This window comes from Panthera onca, chromosome C1, assembly GCF_046562875.1.
Source record: "Panthera onca isolate mPanOnc1 chromosome C1, mPanOnc1 haplotype 2, whole genome shotgun sequence".
Lineage (NCBI taxonomy): Eukaryota > Metazoa > Chordata > Mammalia > Carnivora > Felidae > Panthera > Panthera onca.
The window spans coordinates 211,781,939-211,797,753 of NC_138346.1; the positions used below are offsets into that span (position 1 = coordinate 211,781,939).

The 15,815-nt window shown below is 42.7% G+C and overlaps 1 protein-coding gene across 6 annotated transcripts in view; it reads right to left on the bottom strand.

The window, feature by feature from the left end:
• Positions 1-15,252, bottom strand: part of PRDM2 (PR/SET domain 2) — a 121,899-nt gene extending 106,647 nt beyond the window's left edge. For 4 of the 6 annotated variants that reach the window (XM_078452377.2, XM_078452372.2, XM_078452369.2 and 1 more), the window contains exons 1-2: positions 15,124-15,236; positions 377-450 (exon numbers count right to left, since the gene is read on the bottom strand). In XM_078452377.2, coding sequence (XP_078308503.1) covers positions 377-385 — 9 coding nt within the window. In that variant the 5' untranslated portion in view covers positions 386-450; positions 15,124-15,236. Of the gene's footprint in view, positions 1-376; positions 451-13,956; positions 14,947-15,123 lie in introns of those variants that run through there. The other 2 variants (XM_078452370.2, XM_078452373.2) reach the window with 2 other exon arrangements.
• Between the last annotated feature and the right edge of the window lie 563 nt (positions 15,253-15,815).

Below are 15,815 nucleotides of genomic sequence, written 5' to 3' on the forward strand. Positions count from 1 at the left end.
TCCTTTTCAACCAATGGATAATTTACAAAATAAAAAAAATATTAAAAATGAAAGCTTAATAAGCTTCAAAACAAAACCAAAAAATGAACACTACAACGTGGCAGGGGAAAGGTAAAAACAGAAAGTCTGAACTAAGGTCTCAAAGACTCCGTCCCCTGAGCAGGCTTCCTCAGAAAGGCCAAGCCACGCCCAAACAGAGCACAGGCCACTCCACGAACAAATGCACACTATGAAAGCAATGAGCTAGTTAATGGTCGGAAGAAACAGAAAAGAAAATCAGGGGAAAATGGATGTGTGTGTTTTGGTCTTTCAAAAATCAAGAACTGGTCTAGCATCTAGGTAATGTATTTGTATAAATTCTTATTTTTAAACTCACCTGATTCATTTTCAATTCCTGTTGTGTTCTGAAAAGTTACACACAACAAAGAAACTTCTTTGATTACATGAGCCCTAAAAAGAAAAACAGACAATTGTAATATGTACCTGCCTACACATTTACAGTGATTTCAAACCACATACAGAACTGTAGAGTTTGCTCAAAGGGCTATTCATAAAGCAACTCCATGCCAGGTCAACTTCAATCTATGCTGAGAGCTTACTTTGCAGATTTATTATCTACAATAAAATAGATTTCTTACTAATCTTTACTAGGCCCTCATTGTACTCTACAATTGAAAGCAGACTCATTAGAATGACATCAAATTTTTGCTGTGAAATTGCATCATTCCTAAGAAGAAACAGATTAGCTCTGTTAATAGAAACACAAAGCACTGCTGAGTAATTTATTATGCAATGTAAATGTTTTTCTTTTACTTATATCAATACTGTGTTGAATGCAAACACAATTAGACCCTTTACATTATTTAGTTTTTCAAGTTCCTGAAGTACAGAGGTGAATTTACTAACATTTCCATGGGGAGTTCTCTTTGGGGAATAAAACAAAAACCGTGTAGTAAAATACAAATGTTTTCATAAAAACTGTTTGGAAAGAACTGCAATATTCCTTTATTTATTCGTATATTCACAGTACACTAAAACGATACGACAAAATCATTTCTTGTAAATGCATGTGACATACTTGTTTCTAAATGACGATCTACGAAGACAGTCCTCTCTGCCACGTACATCCTAGGAGGCACTGGAAGTCACTCACAATAAATGAGAGCCGTGCTGCTTTAAGTAGCACTTCCACAGAAACGTTCTAAATGTTTCTGGCAGGTACAGGCACACATACCATCAGTCATAGGTCCATTTTTTCATGAACTTGCTTTAATAAATTATCCTTCCTTCCTAGATCCACAAGACTCCACTCACATTGTAGAACTTTATGTTCTAATTGTTAATAAACCAAGGAACGTGGGACATTTTTCATCTCAGAATATGCTGCCTGCCCGCTATCATAAAAAACAGCGCTTTGACATTTTGTCCCAGTTCATTAATATGAAGATTTCGGGTTTTTATTTCCCCTCGAGCTACTTCACCACACTCACCTTGATCAGCTTTAACAATCAAAGGTACTGTATTTAAGTTAGGGCCTGGTCATCTGAACTAGTTTTTATTCACAAATGGCACAGGGAAATGTATTCTGTAACTTGCATCTTGTTAGAGAGCTCAGTCCTAGCCCAACCAATATAAACTCTTAATGAGGAAATACTCAGAGAATATGATCTCAGGTAACTGGAGGTTAGCCCATGAGGTCCATTCCTTTAAATTTTAATATCGAGCATCTTTCTCATATATATTTACCATGTCTTTCTGTAGTATACATCTCCCATTGAACATAATCGATCCTTTTCTATGAGACTTGGAATCATTATAAAGTTCAAAGTGTATTTGGGTGTCAAACGGTGATGAGGTTAGTGGCCCGAGGTGTGCGTCCCTCAACCCCCTCTGTCACCAATGCCTACTGAATGTCACACAGTCCACTAGGAGGGCCATGAGGGACACCCTGGCACCCAGAAGTGAATAAAATATCAGTGGTTTCACCTGCCCTCTTACGAAGCTTTTATGGATGGATTTCGTAACATCGGCCATAGGGAGCTCTCTTTAAGGAACCAAAAAAAAAAAAAAAAAAAAGCAGTAAATGCCAGTACTGTAATGAAAGATCTTTTGGAAAGAGCTATGATGCTTTACCATTTCCTTCAGGTGGTCTTGTCCTTCCCATGAGAATCTTCGGTATCATCATCGTAACTATCACTTATGATGCTCCTCCAAAGACCAGCAGGCACTGTGCTATGGTCATGTAAATCAGTCCAGCTGATTTTTACAAAGATAAGTACTAGCACCCTCAACAAACAAGTTCAAGGAGGTTGGATAACTCAGCCATAACTGAGTCTCATAACTGGTTTCTAATATTGCTTCTTCTTAAAAAAATTGTTTACCTGTTTATTCTGGGGGGCAGGGGGGGAGAATCCCAAACAGGCTCCGTTCTATAAGGACAGAGCACAACTTGGGGCTCAATCTCATGAACGATGAGATCACCACACGACCTGATATCAAGAGTTGGATGCTTAACCGACTGAGCCACCCAGGTGCCCTTCTGCTCTTGCTTCTTAACCACACTTCACCAACTTTTACTCCCATCTCACTGTAACTCCTACTATCTCTGTGTCAACCACTGTTTTCAGCAGTAAGCAGAAAATCCCTGCCTCTGGGGAAAGGGACCCGCAGACCCGCAACAAAAAAAAAAAATCAGTAAAATGTGCAGTAGATGAGATAATGAAAGTGCTTTAGGGAAAAATGAAGAGGTGGTAGGGAGAAGGAGGTAGGAATTACCATCTCTGTCTCTATGCCTGTGAAACCAAGAGTAAGTATGGTCAGAAAAGGCCACTGTAAGAAAAGGACATCTGCATAAAAGCCGGAAGAAGAGCTATGGGCCAGGACGCTATGGGAACATGAAGTGAGAAACCCCATTCGGCAGCATACCCATGCCCAGGTGTCTCAGGGAGGGCAAGGATGGAGACAGGGAAAGTGTAGGAGAGGATTCAGAAAGGCAGGGAAGGCAGATAAAGTATGGGTTTAGCAAGGTAAGCACTGTTCACCAGAATGGCTGGAGCTTTTCCATCCAGGGATAGAAAGCCGTTGGGAGGCTCAAGGTGGCCGACCTCATGTGACTTAGGTTTAAAAAGAGATTGTAAGGGAAGAGGGTGGAGGCAGGCAGATCTCTCAGGAGGCTAATGGCCCAATCTAGGCAAGAGATGATGCTGGCTTGGCCCGCACAGAAGAGATGTGAGAAGTAATCAGATCCTGGATATATTTTTAAAACAGAGCCCCCAAGATTTGCTGCCACCAGAGATATCAGGTATGAAAGAAGAGGAAGTCAGGGATGACACCAAGATTTTTATCCTAAGGACAAGGAAGGCAGGAGCTGCCATTTTCTGTCATCGAAGGAGATGCTGCCTCCTCCTTGCCTTGCTTTCCATCTGCTTTTCCTTGCTTTTTTCCTCTTCACTTAACATTTTCTTCCTTTCCTTTCCCTCCCCTTTTGTAGTTGCTGGTTCACAGGCACAAATAACTGAGATACTATGGCCTCTAATCCCAAAGAACTCAAATACTTAAGTATTCAGAACGTTTCAGTCTTTCATTTGTTTCTCAATGAATCTCACTTTCTCTTAATAAAAAGTTACAACATAATTCAGGTTGCTAAATGATTAATAAGCTTCTCTCTGACTTTCCACACTATCTGTTCCTTCCTTGTCCTAATAGGAAGCCGCTCATCATTTCTTTCCAGAGAAAAGGATCGTAACATCTTTTTTTTTTTTTTTTTTAAGAGTTCACTTATATACATGCATGCTTGGACCCTCCTCTCCATCACTTCTAATCCCAATTGCCAAAAACCAGAGTCTCATTTTTTTTCTCTCTTAACTCACGACATCGTCAATTATATATCTAAAATATTTTACGTGAAAAGCATTGCAAATCCGACACTGACTTCTCAAATGATACTTTAAAAATTAAATCTTTTACTAAATTATACTGAAAACAAGGGATGTTAAACACAAGAACTGAGAATTTGGCAGTGGCTCTCAATAGAAGACCATTGCATTTTGGACTGGGCAACTAATCCTTGTCTGTCCCTTCTATCATGGCCATGGCCTTGTCTGTCCCTTCTATCATGGCCATGGCCATGCCTGCACAATCAATGCCGGCAGTGCCTCTGACTGTTTTGAAAATCACAAACACCTACACACCCCAAATAACCTCCTAGCTGAGAACCTCTGAACTGTAATAATCATGTAACTAGCTGCAATATGACAATATGTTTAAAAGCAACTGCAGACTCTGAAAGTTGTTACTGAAGTAACTTTAGATTCCTCCAGCATGCAAAACCCCTGTGGAAGCGTCCTGGCAATCCTACATATTTTCATATTCAGTGCTGACTTCAACAGCATTATTTTCACATACCCACTTAACTAACACAGAATCTCAAGGTCAAAGTTTTATCATATGTACAAACTTGAACCAACAATCCTATCAGTGCAGTGGCAGAGAAAAATCTTTCCATCCCTATCACTGAAACTTACTAATTCTATCAAGTTAGGGGGAAAAAAATAGCTAAACAGTTAAGTGCCTCTGGTTTTCCAATGGTAAATATTGAAAATCTTAAAATCACGAGGATTTCTCCTACCCTGGCTTATGCCTTAGTTTCTTTTTTGGATTTCTGTACCTGACCAAACCTCCTTGAATTCCAGCTTGCTGACATTTATCAGATAAAGTACATGAGGCAGATACACAGACTAAGAGCATGGAAATCTTTATCATCAACTGTACTTTACTAATAGCATACATTCTTAGAAAAATAAGAGCTTGATCTTGATTTTACATATCCATGGCTTTAATAATATACACGTACTTAACTTTTCAAGGTATTGCTTCCAAATTCTAGGGCAAATCATCCTCACAAGTATTTAATTTAATATTATAGAGATGACTTGATTATACATGATCAGTGTCAACGCAGCAACAATAAAATAATTAGGGTCTTTATTCCAACAATGGTCCCTTGAAGTGGCAAGACAAGGTCAAGAACTGTAAGCTGCTGTCTTCTGACATGGAGGCCAGAGACCAGAAAAGGGAGAGATACGTGGGACACCCCCGTCCCTGAGTCAGACCAGCCCGGCAGCCCCACCGGGGCACACCACCATCACCCATCACCCATCCTCAGAGATAAGGCAGATTAAACTGAAGACAAACACAAAGTAACATGAATGCAACACACAGAACAGGTTAAACAGTCACATCTACCCTTTGTAGACCCGTCCATCTACAAAACTACATGAGAGGCAAAGTAAAAGCAACAGCAGATTCTTTACGATTAGTCTAAATCTGAGAAGGAAGGGGGAGAATTAGGAAGATAATTATTTGATTTGATTTGCATATTCACCTTTTAGTCACTGATGTTATTTTACAACTATTCTCTCGGGTCATTTTAGATCTTTTGGAGCTATCTGGAAAATAATTAATTAAATTTGCAACAAAGTCCTTAATATTATTTTATAATTATTTTAAGTTATAAAAAAATGCATATTGTAACATCAAGACTCAGAAGAAACTAACTTTTAAGGCTCAGGAAGCAACATAGAGCTTATAGACAAATACTAAAAGAAAAATAAAAAAAACAGTATGGTATATCAAAATGCAAAAGATCATAAATGCCCTTAAAAATGTGGGCTAGATGCAAAGAAAAGTTTTAAAAATACCAATCTGTGGGGCGCCTGGGTGGCTCAGTCGGTTAAGCATCTGACTTCGGCTCAGGTCATGATCTCATGGTCCGTGAGTTTGAGCCCCGCATCGGGCTCTGTGCTGACAGCTCAGAGCCCGGAGCCTATTTCGGATTCTGTGTCTCCCTCTCTCTCTGACCCTCCCCCATTCATGCTCTGTCTCTCTCTGTCTCAAAAATGAATAAAAGTTAAAAAAAAAAATTTAAAAATACCAATTTGTGAAAGAAGTCTTAGAAAGTTTATGGCCTATATAAGATAAAAATATATATATATTCTAAACTAATCACAGCATAAAGTAGATCTTTCATGGTAAGTATCATTGTAGCAAATACAGAGATGATTCAGCTTTTAGTGGAGTAGATTTACAGTGTTTAACACTGATTTTAGCTTACTCTGACCAGAGGATTCTTGAAATCCAGAAACTTCTAGAAAAAACAGTAAAAATATCTAAACTTTGCCGACTTCTCAAAAGCAGTTTTCATTAATTTACAAACACAGCTAGCATATTTGACATTCAAAACTACCACTCCTAATTCCTACCAGAAGAATGGAATCACCAAGTTACAACCTATAAACTCTAGGTATCAATAACGAAAACAGTTGGCACTTATTCAGATTAAGCAAAAACACATAATTCATAAATACTGAATCTGCCCAGGAATTTGTCAAATAACAAACACAATTTCACAAGAATAATCACCTAGAACATCTAGTTTCACACTAAAAAACATACTCCCAACTCCCTTCATAAAAAGCAGATTCTATTACCATATTAAATCAGCCAAAGTGAAAAATCAAACCAGATATGTTTATCATTTTAAGAATAAAGAGGTCACGTGCACCCGTTGTGTGCGTAAAGGGAAAGAGACCCAGAACACGGCAAAGATTCGGCCAGTGTGACCTCTTGCTTCTTGACACCCCACCCTCCCGCCTCTCTCCCCATCTAGAACGATTTCTACCCAAGGCAAAAAGGCAATCATGCAACACACTATATCACACAGGAATTTCTCTGCCTGAAAAGTAAACAAGATTTGAATAGAACGCTCACAAATAAATCTGTACTTTCTCCTACTTCAATGAAGCGATTTCCTGAACGAGGCCTAGAACACTATGGACAAAAATACCCCAGGGCCTGATCTTCCAAATTCTTGGAGCAAGGTGTCCTGACACAAACCTAAACAGGGAAGCAGAGTGCAGCGAATCTACTCCTGGTGGGAGAATCTGATCCTGACAACACGGTTTCCACAAGAAGGAAGGGAAAAAACAGAAAGTCTGTCGTTCTGAATGGCTTCAGAGCTGCAGAAATCAATGAGAAAATGAGGTTGATTAGAGCTTTTGTTTGAAATATGTAAGTTAACACCACGGAAGAATGTTAAGAGATCTGTGGATGTGCGAGGAAAGTACTATAAAGCTGAATTTAGATTATGGCACCCTGGGGTTTTTTTCCTCCCTTAGAATATCTCTACAGGAAAAAAAAAAAAGAGAGAGAGAGAGAGAGAGATTCAAGAAAACTTTTTCATAAAATATTGCCTCAAGCACCCATTAATGAAGAGCTAGCTTAGCCCTCATAAACGTATAGCAAATGCTGATTATCGCTTACATGGTTTATGTCATGGGCAGCTACTAACAAATGCTCTCCTTTCTTTTGATTACATTTATACACCCATGTCATCATATTACACCACAAATTTCAGGTTTTGTTTAGCGTTTCTACAATAATACCCTCTAACGCCACAATTTAAAATACCCAGTTTCTCTACAGAAATTAAAACATATTATGCCCACTTTAACATGTTCCTCTGATATCCTTCCTCAAGGCACTAAAAACTAAAGAATCCCTGTCCATTTTCCCAGATGAACTAACTCCATCAATTTAAAATATGCTTGAATTGGGGCGCCTGGGTGGCTCAGTCGGTTGAGCGGCCGACTTCGGCTCAGGTCATGATCTCGCGGTCCGTGGGTTCGAGCCTCGCGTCGTGCTCTGTGCTGACAGCTCAGAGCCTGGAGCCTGTTTCAGATTCTGTGTCTCCCTCTCCCTGACCCTCCCCCATTCATGCTCTGTCTCTCTCTGTCTCAAAAATAAATAAACGTTAAAAAAAATTTTTTTTAATAAATAAATAAAATAAAATAAAATATGCTTGAATTAAAAAGTTACTTTCCTTTCCTGATTTTCAAGGCTACCTGACAAGAAGTCTAGATGTAAAACTCCACCTGGGGAGACGGGTGGGTAAGAACACAAATGCCAGCCCCCAGCTCTGTAACACAGCTGGGCTCCCATCTCTCCTAGAAGTTCAGCTTAACCAAATGCTGGCTGTACATTCTGCCAAACAGCATTCAAACCAAAGCAGTTTCTATAAAGTGACACTTTTCTGATACTTCCCTATGTTAGACATGCAAAACTTTTAAGTTATTTTCAAAGGAAAATTAAGTCAATTCTTCCCTAACACTTAAATGTCAAGCTTCCAACTCAAACACAAAATTTCTAAAGCAAGATGCCACATGGTAGTTCATTTCACAATCCCTAAAATACAAGGACTCCTCCGTTGACCCCTTTGAGTCAATGTTTTTCCACTGTCATTGCCAATACAGATGTTACTTCTGTGATTAAACACTTAAAACTGAGGGATCTTCAGGAACCCTACAAAATACTTCTCAATTTCCTGGAAAACGGAAGCAACCTTCTGCAACACGATGCTCTGGTCCTGGCACTCAAGTATTCATTTTCTCACGCAAGGACTCTCTAAGCAAGCGAACAGAATCACCTTACAAGTGGCTGCTGACAGCTTTTCTGGTTTTTCCCACACAATAAAATATGTAGGAAAACTCATCTTCCACAAGCTACACAGAAATGACAAGGCTTCCTGAATTCATCAGCGAAGAACCTAAAGTAAAATTGCAAGTTATCCCAGACAGACTGACAACTTCCACCGTATCTTGCTAAGATCCCGGACACGCTTTATGTCACTACAAGATTCAAGGTCTTCTCCCAAGAGTTTCTTAAGGTATTTATTATTTGGGGAGGGAGTGACTCACTCCACTTTAAATAAAGGCTGAGCTTTAGGGTCTCTCCTCTAAATATGCAAGTACTTCTGTTCTCAAGAGCGTTTTGAAAGAACAGCAACACCTACTGTCTGCAGGGCAATGTTTGTGAATTGCTCTGCAGTTTAAGTGGCCCTGGCACATACGTAAGTTTTTACTTTTTCAGGGAAAGCAGGATTCCAAATAAATCATCTGTAGTTCTCGTTTCAAGGTAAAGATATGTAACTCCCCCGCTTATGATAGAAAGAATGAAAGCCTATCTCCTGGTACTACGAGCAGTGGTAAACCAAAGAGCGCGACTCACGCGAGACCGTGTGCAGAAAGCACTAACAGATTAAATGGGAGAGTTCCGGAGGGGTGTGAGTCCCAGGTTAAACGTAAATTTGACCCTGTGGGTCAGGCTCCCCAGATGTCGTGTGACGAGTTATTATCCCACCCATCCTCCCTCTGGACCCACTCCAAAAGCCCGGGAGGTCTTTAAGGAAAGATGCAAGAGGAATTAAAGGCAGAGCCCGTGAACACATGCACCTGGGAGACCAGGGCCAAGAGCCTGATTCCACGACTGTCTGTCAGGCAAGCAGCTTCCGCCACCTGGGGTGAGCAGCGTGGAGTCACCGGGAGTTTCTGACTGAGGAATGCTACAAACAAAACCACGTCTAACAGTTCAGAAAGATTAAATGGGCAGGAAAGAGTGAGGTGGGGAGACGGCAGCCAGAAAGACTGGGACTGGGCAAGTCGGTTAAGAATCCAAGATGTTATGTGATGAAGGTCTGATATGACCAACGCCACACACAGGAAGAATAGACAAAACGTGTCTTCGAACTAAACAGGAAGTAAAAAGAGATGGTGAAGAGGAGTCCAGAATATGCAACGTGACTGAGCGGAAGAATGAACATATTTTTAAAGATAGAGCAGCCAGAGTAGGGATAGTATTTAAGTGGAAGGTGGTGAGCTCCATTTTAGACTTTGAGGAGAGGCCAGACATCCACACAGAAAGCTGCATCCATTAAATGAGGGGAAAAAAAGTCCCAGCACAGATTGCCTTCAAGTCTGGGGATGGCTGGGGATGGAGATCTAGAAGTCTTCAGCCACAAGGGGGTGCCTAGGGATTAAGGAAACTGACAAAGGAAAAAATATCCACAGAGAAGAGAAGACTAAGGATTTGGCTTTATGACAGCCATGGAAGGGACTAGAAAGAAACTTGCCCCCTCCACCACGTTCGGGGCGGGGGGGAGAGGGGAGGCAAAAAGCTTAAGGACTCAGAGGTAACTCGGAAGGGTTTCTCTCAGCAATAATTTTGCCATGTTATCCCTCAAGACTTATTGCACTGAGAGAAGTAGCTAAGGAAAACGCTATTAATATTTTTGAAAAAACCTAAAGTAACTGAAATTGCTTTCATATTCTTCATCTATTCGCCTCAGAACATCCCAACGAAAGAAAGAAGTAATCATTGTCCCCACTTTACAGATAGGAAGAGGAGAGGATAACCGACCTGCCCCCCACCACTGCCAGAAATAACCCAGGCCCTGCGCTCAATCTGTGATACGGTTTATTCTGTGCATCCAGGCAGGGCTCAATTAAATTACTATGGGACCGCACGGATACGACGGTCCTCTCCCAAAACAGGTAAAACTGACTTGCTCAATGTCCTCTAACAAATGGTAAGACAGCTTCATAATTAAAAATCTAAATTTATCCCAAGAGCCCCCCTTCTTAAAATTCCTATTTTCAGATGTACGTTAAAACTAGGCCTTTCTGAATTATAGCGAATTCCCTAAAATAAGCCTCAGAGAAACGTTCAGAATGTCACATTTATACTGATACTACAAGTTACACTTGATTTATACTGTCTTAATAACCTCCTGGGCAATGCACAGGATTCACACCGAAGTATGTAAGGGTTTGGTGAACTCCAATTTCTTTTCAAATTTTAATAGCATCATTCAAATTACTTGAAAATGCCATGGAGTTTTCCCACCAGAGTTTCACGTAGTCTTAGTGGAACTACTTACACGCGCACGGAAAAGCTGTAGGTTTTACCAATTCCCAGACAAGCTGCCCACAATAATCAAACTAACAGTTGCACTGAGCTTTACATATTTCAGGCAAGCTGTGCCAAGAAGCAATTTAGCTCTTTCAAAGCAAAGCCTATCGCACAATTTAGTGCAAGAGCTCCAAAATATTCTTTTCACCAAAATGGCTGGCAAATATGTAAGTAATTCAGTGAAACCTCCTTTACTGCATGTTCCAAAAAGACTAATAAATGAAACACAGCATAGGTATGACATGAACCGAGACTCTGAGAATAAACACTATACAGTACTGAGGAAAATACGATAAGCATATTTCATTCCAAATGAACCAGATTTACCACGTACAATAACTAATTCACAGTTCAGGGAAGTGGGGTGAGGAATGAAAGGCATTCTCTTTAAGAAAGCATACTTGAATGGCACATACATTCACTCCAGCGAAATTATGCAGATATTCCGTAATTGAGAAAACCACCCCATTACCAAATGTGGCCCAACAGGACATCCCTTTTTTTTACGTTTTCCTTATCACTAAGCTCTAGCTAATTATTTATGCCACGATAAAAACTCAATCTATTCTGTTCCTCCAAAGACTGCAAGTGTAGATTTGATAACCTATACTTTTTTTGCCCGGGGGCAGTTGCATTAATGATGCATGTATGCCATGAGGATCAATAGCTATCTTTAAATTATAAAGTAATAAGCTGAAGTTGGGTAAGCACTTCAAAAGTAAACTTTATTTCCTCAAGACAAACTTATCACTTTCAATGCATAACCTGAACTGGTTGGGGGCAGGGAAAGATCTTAGAAAAACTAGTCTGGCGGCCTACATCAATCTTCAAGGGGTTGCTTCACCCTCATTTTCTAGAAGACGGCTGTTTCTGTGCCATTCGGGAGAACAGGCAACAAGCTTACATTATTCACCACGCGTCAACTCTATACAAATTGATTTAAATCCGTAATAATTTAATCCACAGACCATGTCATGAAAACTCCTTCATACTCTCCAGGTTATCTCAAATTGCTTTATCTCTTGCCACAGAACTGCTGAAAAGTGTACGATTCGATAAAATCACAGGCACACACACAGGAAGGAACCTCCACGGGGGAGTAAGTCTATTCCCCAACTTCAAGGTGGGCTTCATGTAAACCGTAGTCTATTCTTCCGGTTCTCTGCCTAAAGCGATTCCATAAACTGCTTTAGTGGTTCAACCATCCCATCAGATGGGCCTTTCTTTAAGGCTGTGGTTGACAACTGGGTCCCCACCAAGGGACATCTGGCAACGTCTGGAGACTTCATCAGTCGTGTCGGCTGGGGGGAGCTGTCACCGGCATCTCACAGGTAGGAGCCAGGGAGGCTGCCAAACATCCTCCAATGTGCAGGACCGCCCCCAAAAGAAAAAATTATCCAGCCCCACTTGTCAATCGTGCCAAGGTTAAGAAATCCTGCTTTAACGGAACCTAAGCGATGCTTTTTCAGTAATGGAGTCCGTAGCTTTCAGTCGCTCTAGGAAGATGATTTTAGCGGCTCTAATTATAAACTTCTCACTTCAAAAGGAGAGAGCCAGATCTCTAACCAAATGCTATGAGGAGTGACAGCGTAACTGACGGGCACCACGCAAACCACAGAGCACTGGCCACACGTCAGCGGTATCAGCAGTAATGACTGTCAGGTAATGTCCCCATCATCTGGAAACTCCCTGTATCTGCACATCGCCTCACAAGTTTGACAATTTCCCCCCACCGTCCACCTACTCCCCTTGCACTCCCCACTATGGAGTTTTCCCATGCAGCCCACAGGCTTTTTTCCCTGCCTGGGTATTAAAAATAGCATGAAAAGCAAGTTGGAAGACACAAAAATAGTAAATAACCTAAGGTGCTTTCCATCCCGGAAAGTCTATGATTTAACAGGACTTAAAAGGTTTGTAAATCAGAACTGGAACTTGAAAAGAGATCGGCAGCTTAAAGAAACAGTCCCATGAATAAATAAACATCTAACGTAAAATAATCATCAAAAGAATATGCGTGCATACATATATATGGAACTGCACAGACCCGGCTCAGGGAGAAGAGAATAAAAGGAAGCTGAAATTGAGTGCTGCTTCCTATAACTGCATTGGCAGGAAAAATACCTATTTAGAGGCTAAAAAACAGAATTTACATCTTCACATACCTTAAAAGATTACAAAACTTCAAAATTCACAATGGGAAAACCTAAACAATCTTAATGAAAAGAGAATCTCAGGCTTTAGAAACCTTACTGATCAATACAGAATTGATAAATAAATTATGGCCCATCCATATATTACACAGCCATTAAAAATCACATTGAAGAATATTTAATGGCATGGATAGACGCTCACAATATAGTAAAGAGACAGGTTATGGATAATATACACAATCTGGTATCGATTCTGTATAAAATATAAAAGCAAATAAATACATACAAGAAATACACACATGCACAAGACAGACAAGGAGGAGGTCCGCCAAAATGTTAACGGTGGTTATCTGAAGAACAAGAAGATCAGAGCTGGTTTCTTTTCCTTCTTTGTGCCTTTCTCTATTTTCATACCATCCTACACTGAGAATCATTTGTTAGTTTTTTACTTACAAAGCGAATAGATTATCACAAATACAAATTTAAACCGTACTGTTTCAGGAACCGTCCACAAAATGAGAAAAAAACAAATCTGAATATGCCAACCTTTCAATTAAAGAAACCACCTTCAGAATCCACAAAAGCGAACTTTCACGGAGTTGTAATTATGTGTCTGGTATTCTTCTAAACACTTCCAAGTATTAACTTATTTAAATCAAACCAAAAGAGATAAGGGGGGAAAAAAAGAAGAGCCCTGGAATAACAGAGGCTGTGAACCATTTTAGTCCCCGTGTGAATTTCAATCTCGGCTTCTATAGATTGAAATGAGTGTTTAATCAGATGATCTTTAAAGATCCTCTCAAGGCTACAATGAGATTCTACACATGATGAATATGGTTGCACGTTTGTAAGGAAGCTTCTAGAGAATGATGGGGCAGCCGCATGCCATCTCAAACACAAAACCCTACTTAAAAAGAACATGATGATGCGTCTCAGTTCCTCCTCAGTATCTATCTGTACAACAAATTTCGTAACATGTTAGAAATAAATTCTAAAGCCTTACATTTTCCCAATACTTGGCCGTATCTGATCAGTTGCATATGAAGTCTGGTATGGTAGGTAAGAGAATCACGGAAAGGTTAGGTTTCTTGTTCAACGTTAGGGTTGTTTTTAACAATAAACCTGTAGTAAACAAAAACTTTATGAAATATATTAGTCGTGTTCTGGGTACAACCATTTTAGGGTCTGATTTAAGGGGCCTAAAGATCTACTGGAACTCACCAAAGGAATTCCACTTACGAAATAAAACCAAAACCTGAATACAACACGGAATGGAAAATGAGGGGCCGGCATGAATCTCCCTTCTCGGGGCGGGGGGATTTCGGCTGCGAGGTTGAAGGAATTTGGGCTTCCCGGGTAAATGCGGGTTTATTCCCCAAGCTCACCGCCCGACAAAAGGGGGCCAGTCGCCGTTCAGCGGTTCACTCGTGGGTCGGAAGGAACCACCGACATTTGGGAATACCCGTAACTGTTAGTTATACTTCGGGTCTCACTCGCCACCATCAAAAAATAGGTTCGTGGATATCTTTAGTAACAAAATTAATAATACATAAGTGCACGTCTGTTAAAAACAAAAACAAAACACCGGTGGGTCTAAGATAGGAATACTGAAGGGAGACAATTTGCAGGGTGAAACCACCCAAAAACTATTTAGGAAACACAAAGACGCAAGACACAAAACAAATTAAGAATGCAAGTGTGAAAGGCACATTCGCCTTGAGCACAAAAGAGAAAAAGCAAAAAGCTGGCACGGCCCAGGGACCCCGCGTGCGCCTTCGCTGTCCGGGGCCGCGGGTCCCGGGTGGACTCGCAGCCGCCGCCCGGCCCCGCCGCCCACACGCGTCCCCCTCGCGGGGCGCGCGGCGATCCAACGGCCACAAAGCGAACCGCACAACTTCGCCGCCGCGGGCCCCAAGGCCGGCCCGGGGGCTCGGGCGCGGAGGGGAGGAAGCGGGGGAGCCCCGGGCAGGTCCGCCCCTGGTTCCGGGACCCCGCCGGCCCGGGACGCCCGGTCCTCCGTGGGGGCGCGTCCGCCGGCCCGCCCGGCCCTGCGCGCCCGGTCCCCGCGGGTCGCCCCCCGCCGCCGCCTCGCTCTTCGCGGGCAGGGACGGGCGTCCCGGCGTCGAGCCCGCCGCCGTCCCGGAAGCCGCCCGTCCCGGCCGCCCCTTACCTGCGCCCGCCGCGCCGCGCGCCTCAGAGCGCCGAGAGCCGCCGCCCGCGCCGCCGCCGCTGCCGCCGCTCCGCCCGCCCCGGCGTCCGCGGCCGCGCCGCCGCCATCTTGGCTCCGGTCGGAAGTGACGTCGGGCGGTGCCGGCCGCGGCCGCGAGAGCCCGCACCGCCCGCGCCGTCGCCGAGGGCCGCGACCCCCGGCCGCGCGGGCACCCACCCAGGGACGCACGCGCCCCGACGACCTCCGGCCGCCCCGACCCCGAGGCGCCGCCGCCCTTCGGTCTCGCGCTGGCCCGGTCGCCCTCGCAGGGACAGCGCGGACCCCACGGGCGGCGCCGCGCCTCGCCACGACCAGCCCGACCGCACCCGGGGGGGGGGGGCGGGAGGTAATTCTGCACGATTAAAAGTTACTACGGGAATCTATAGCCTTTAATAAAAGGTGCGGGGAGGCGAAAAATGGGTTCATCACTGAGTTCCTGGCAAAGAAGCGTCGATCCCATTCTTCGCGCGTCTCGAAAGGACCAACCTTGCCTCACCCCAAAAGCTCAAGCTCCAAGGGGGCAGATGCACCTGGATTTAGTTGCTTATTCATTTGGAGCAAGTATTTATTGCCTGCCCACCATGTGCCTGGCACTGTTCTCGGTGCTGCAGCTACATCCGGCCCAGAACGTGACATTGGCCTTGTCCTGATGG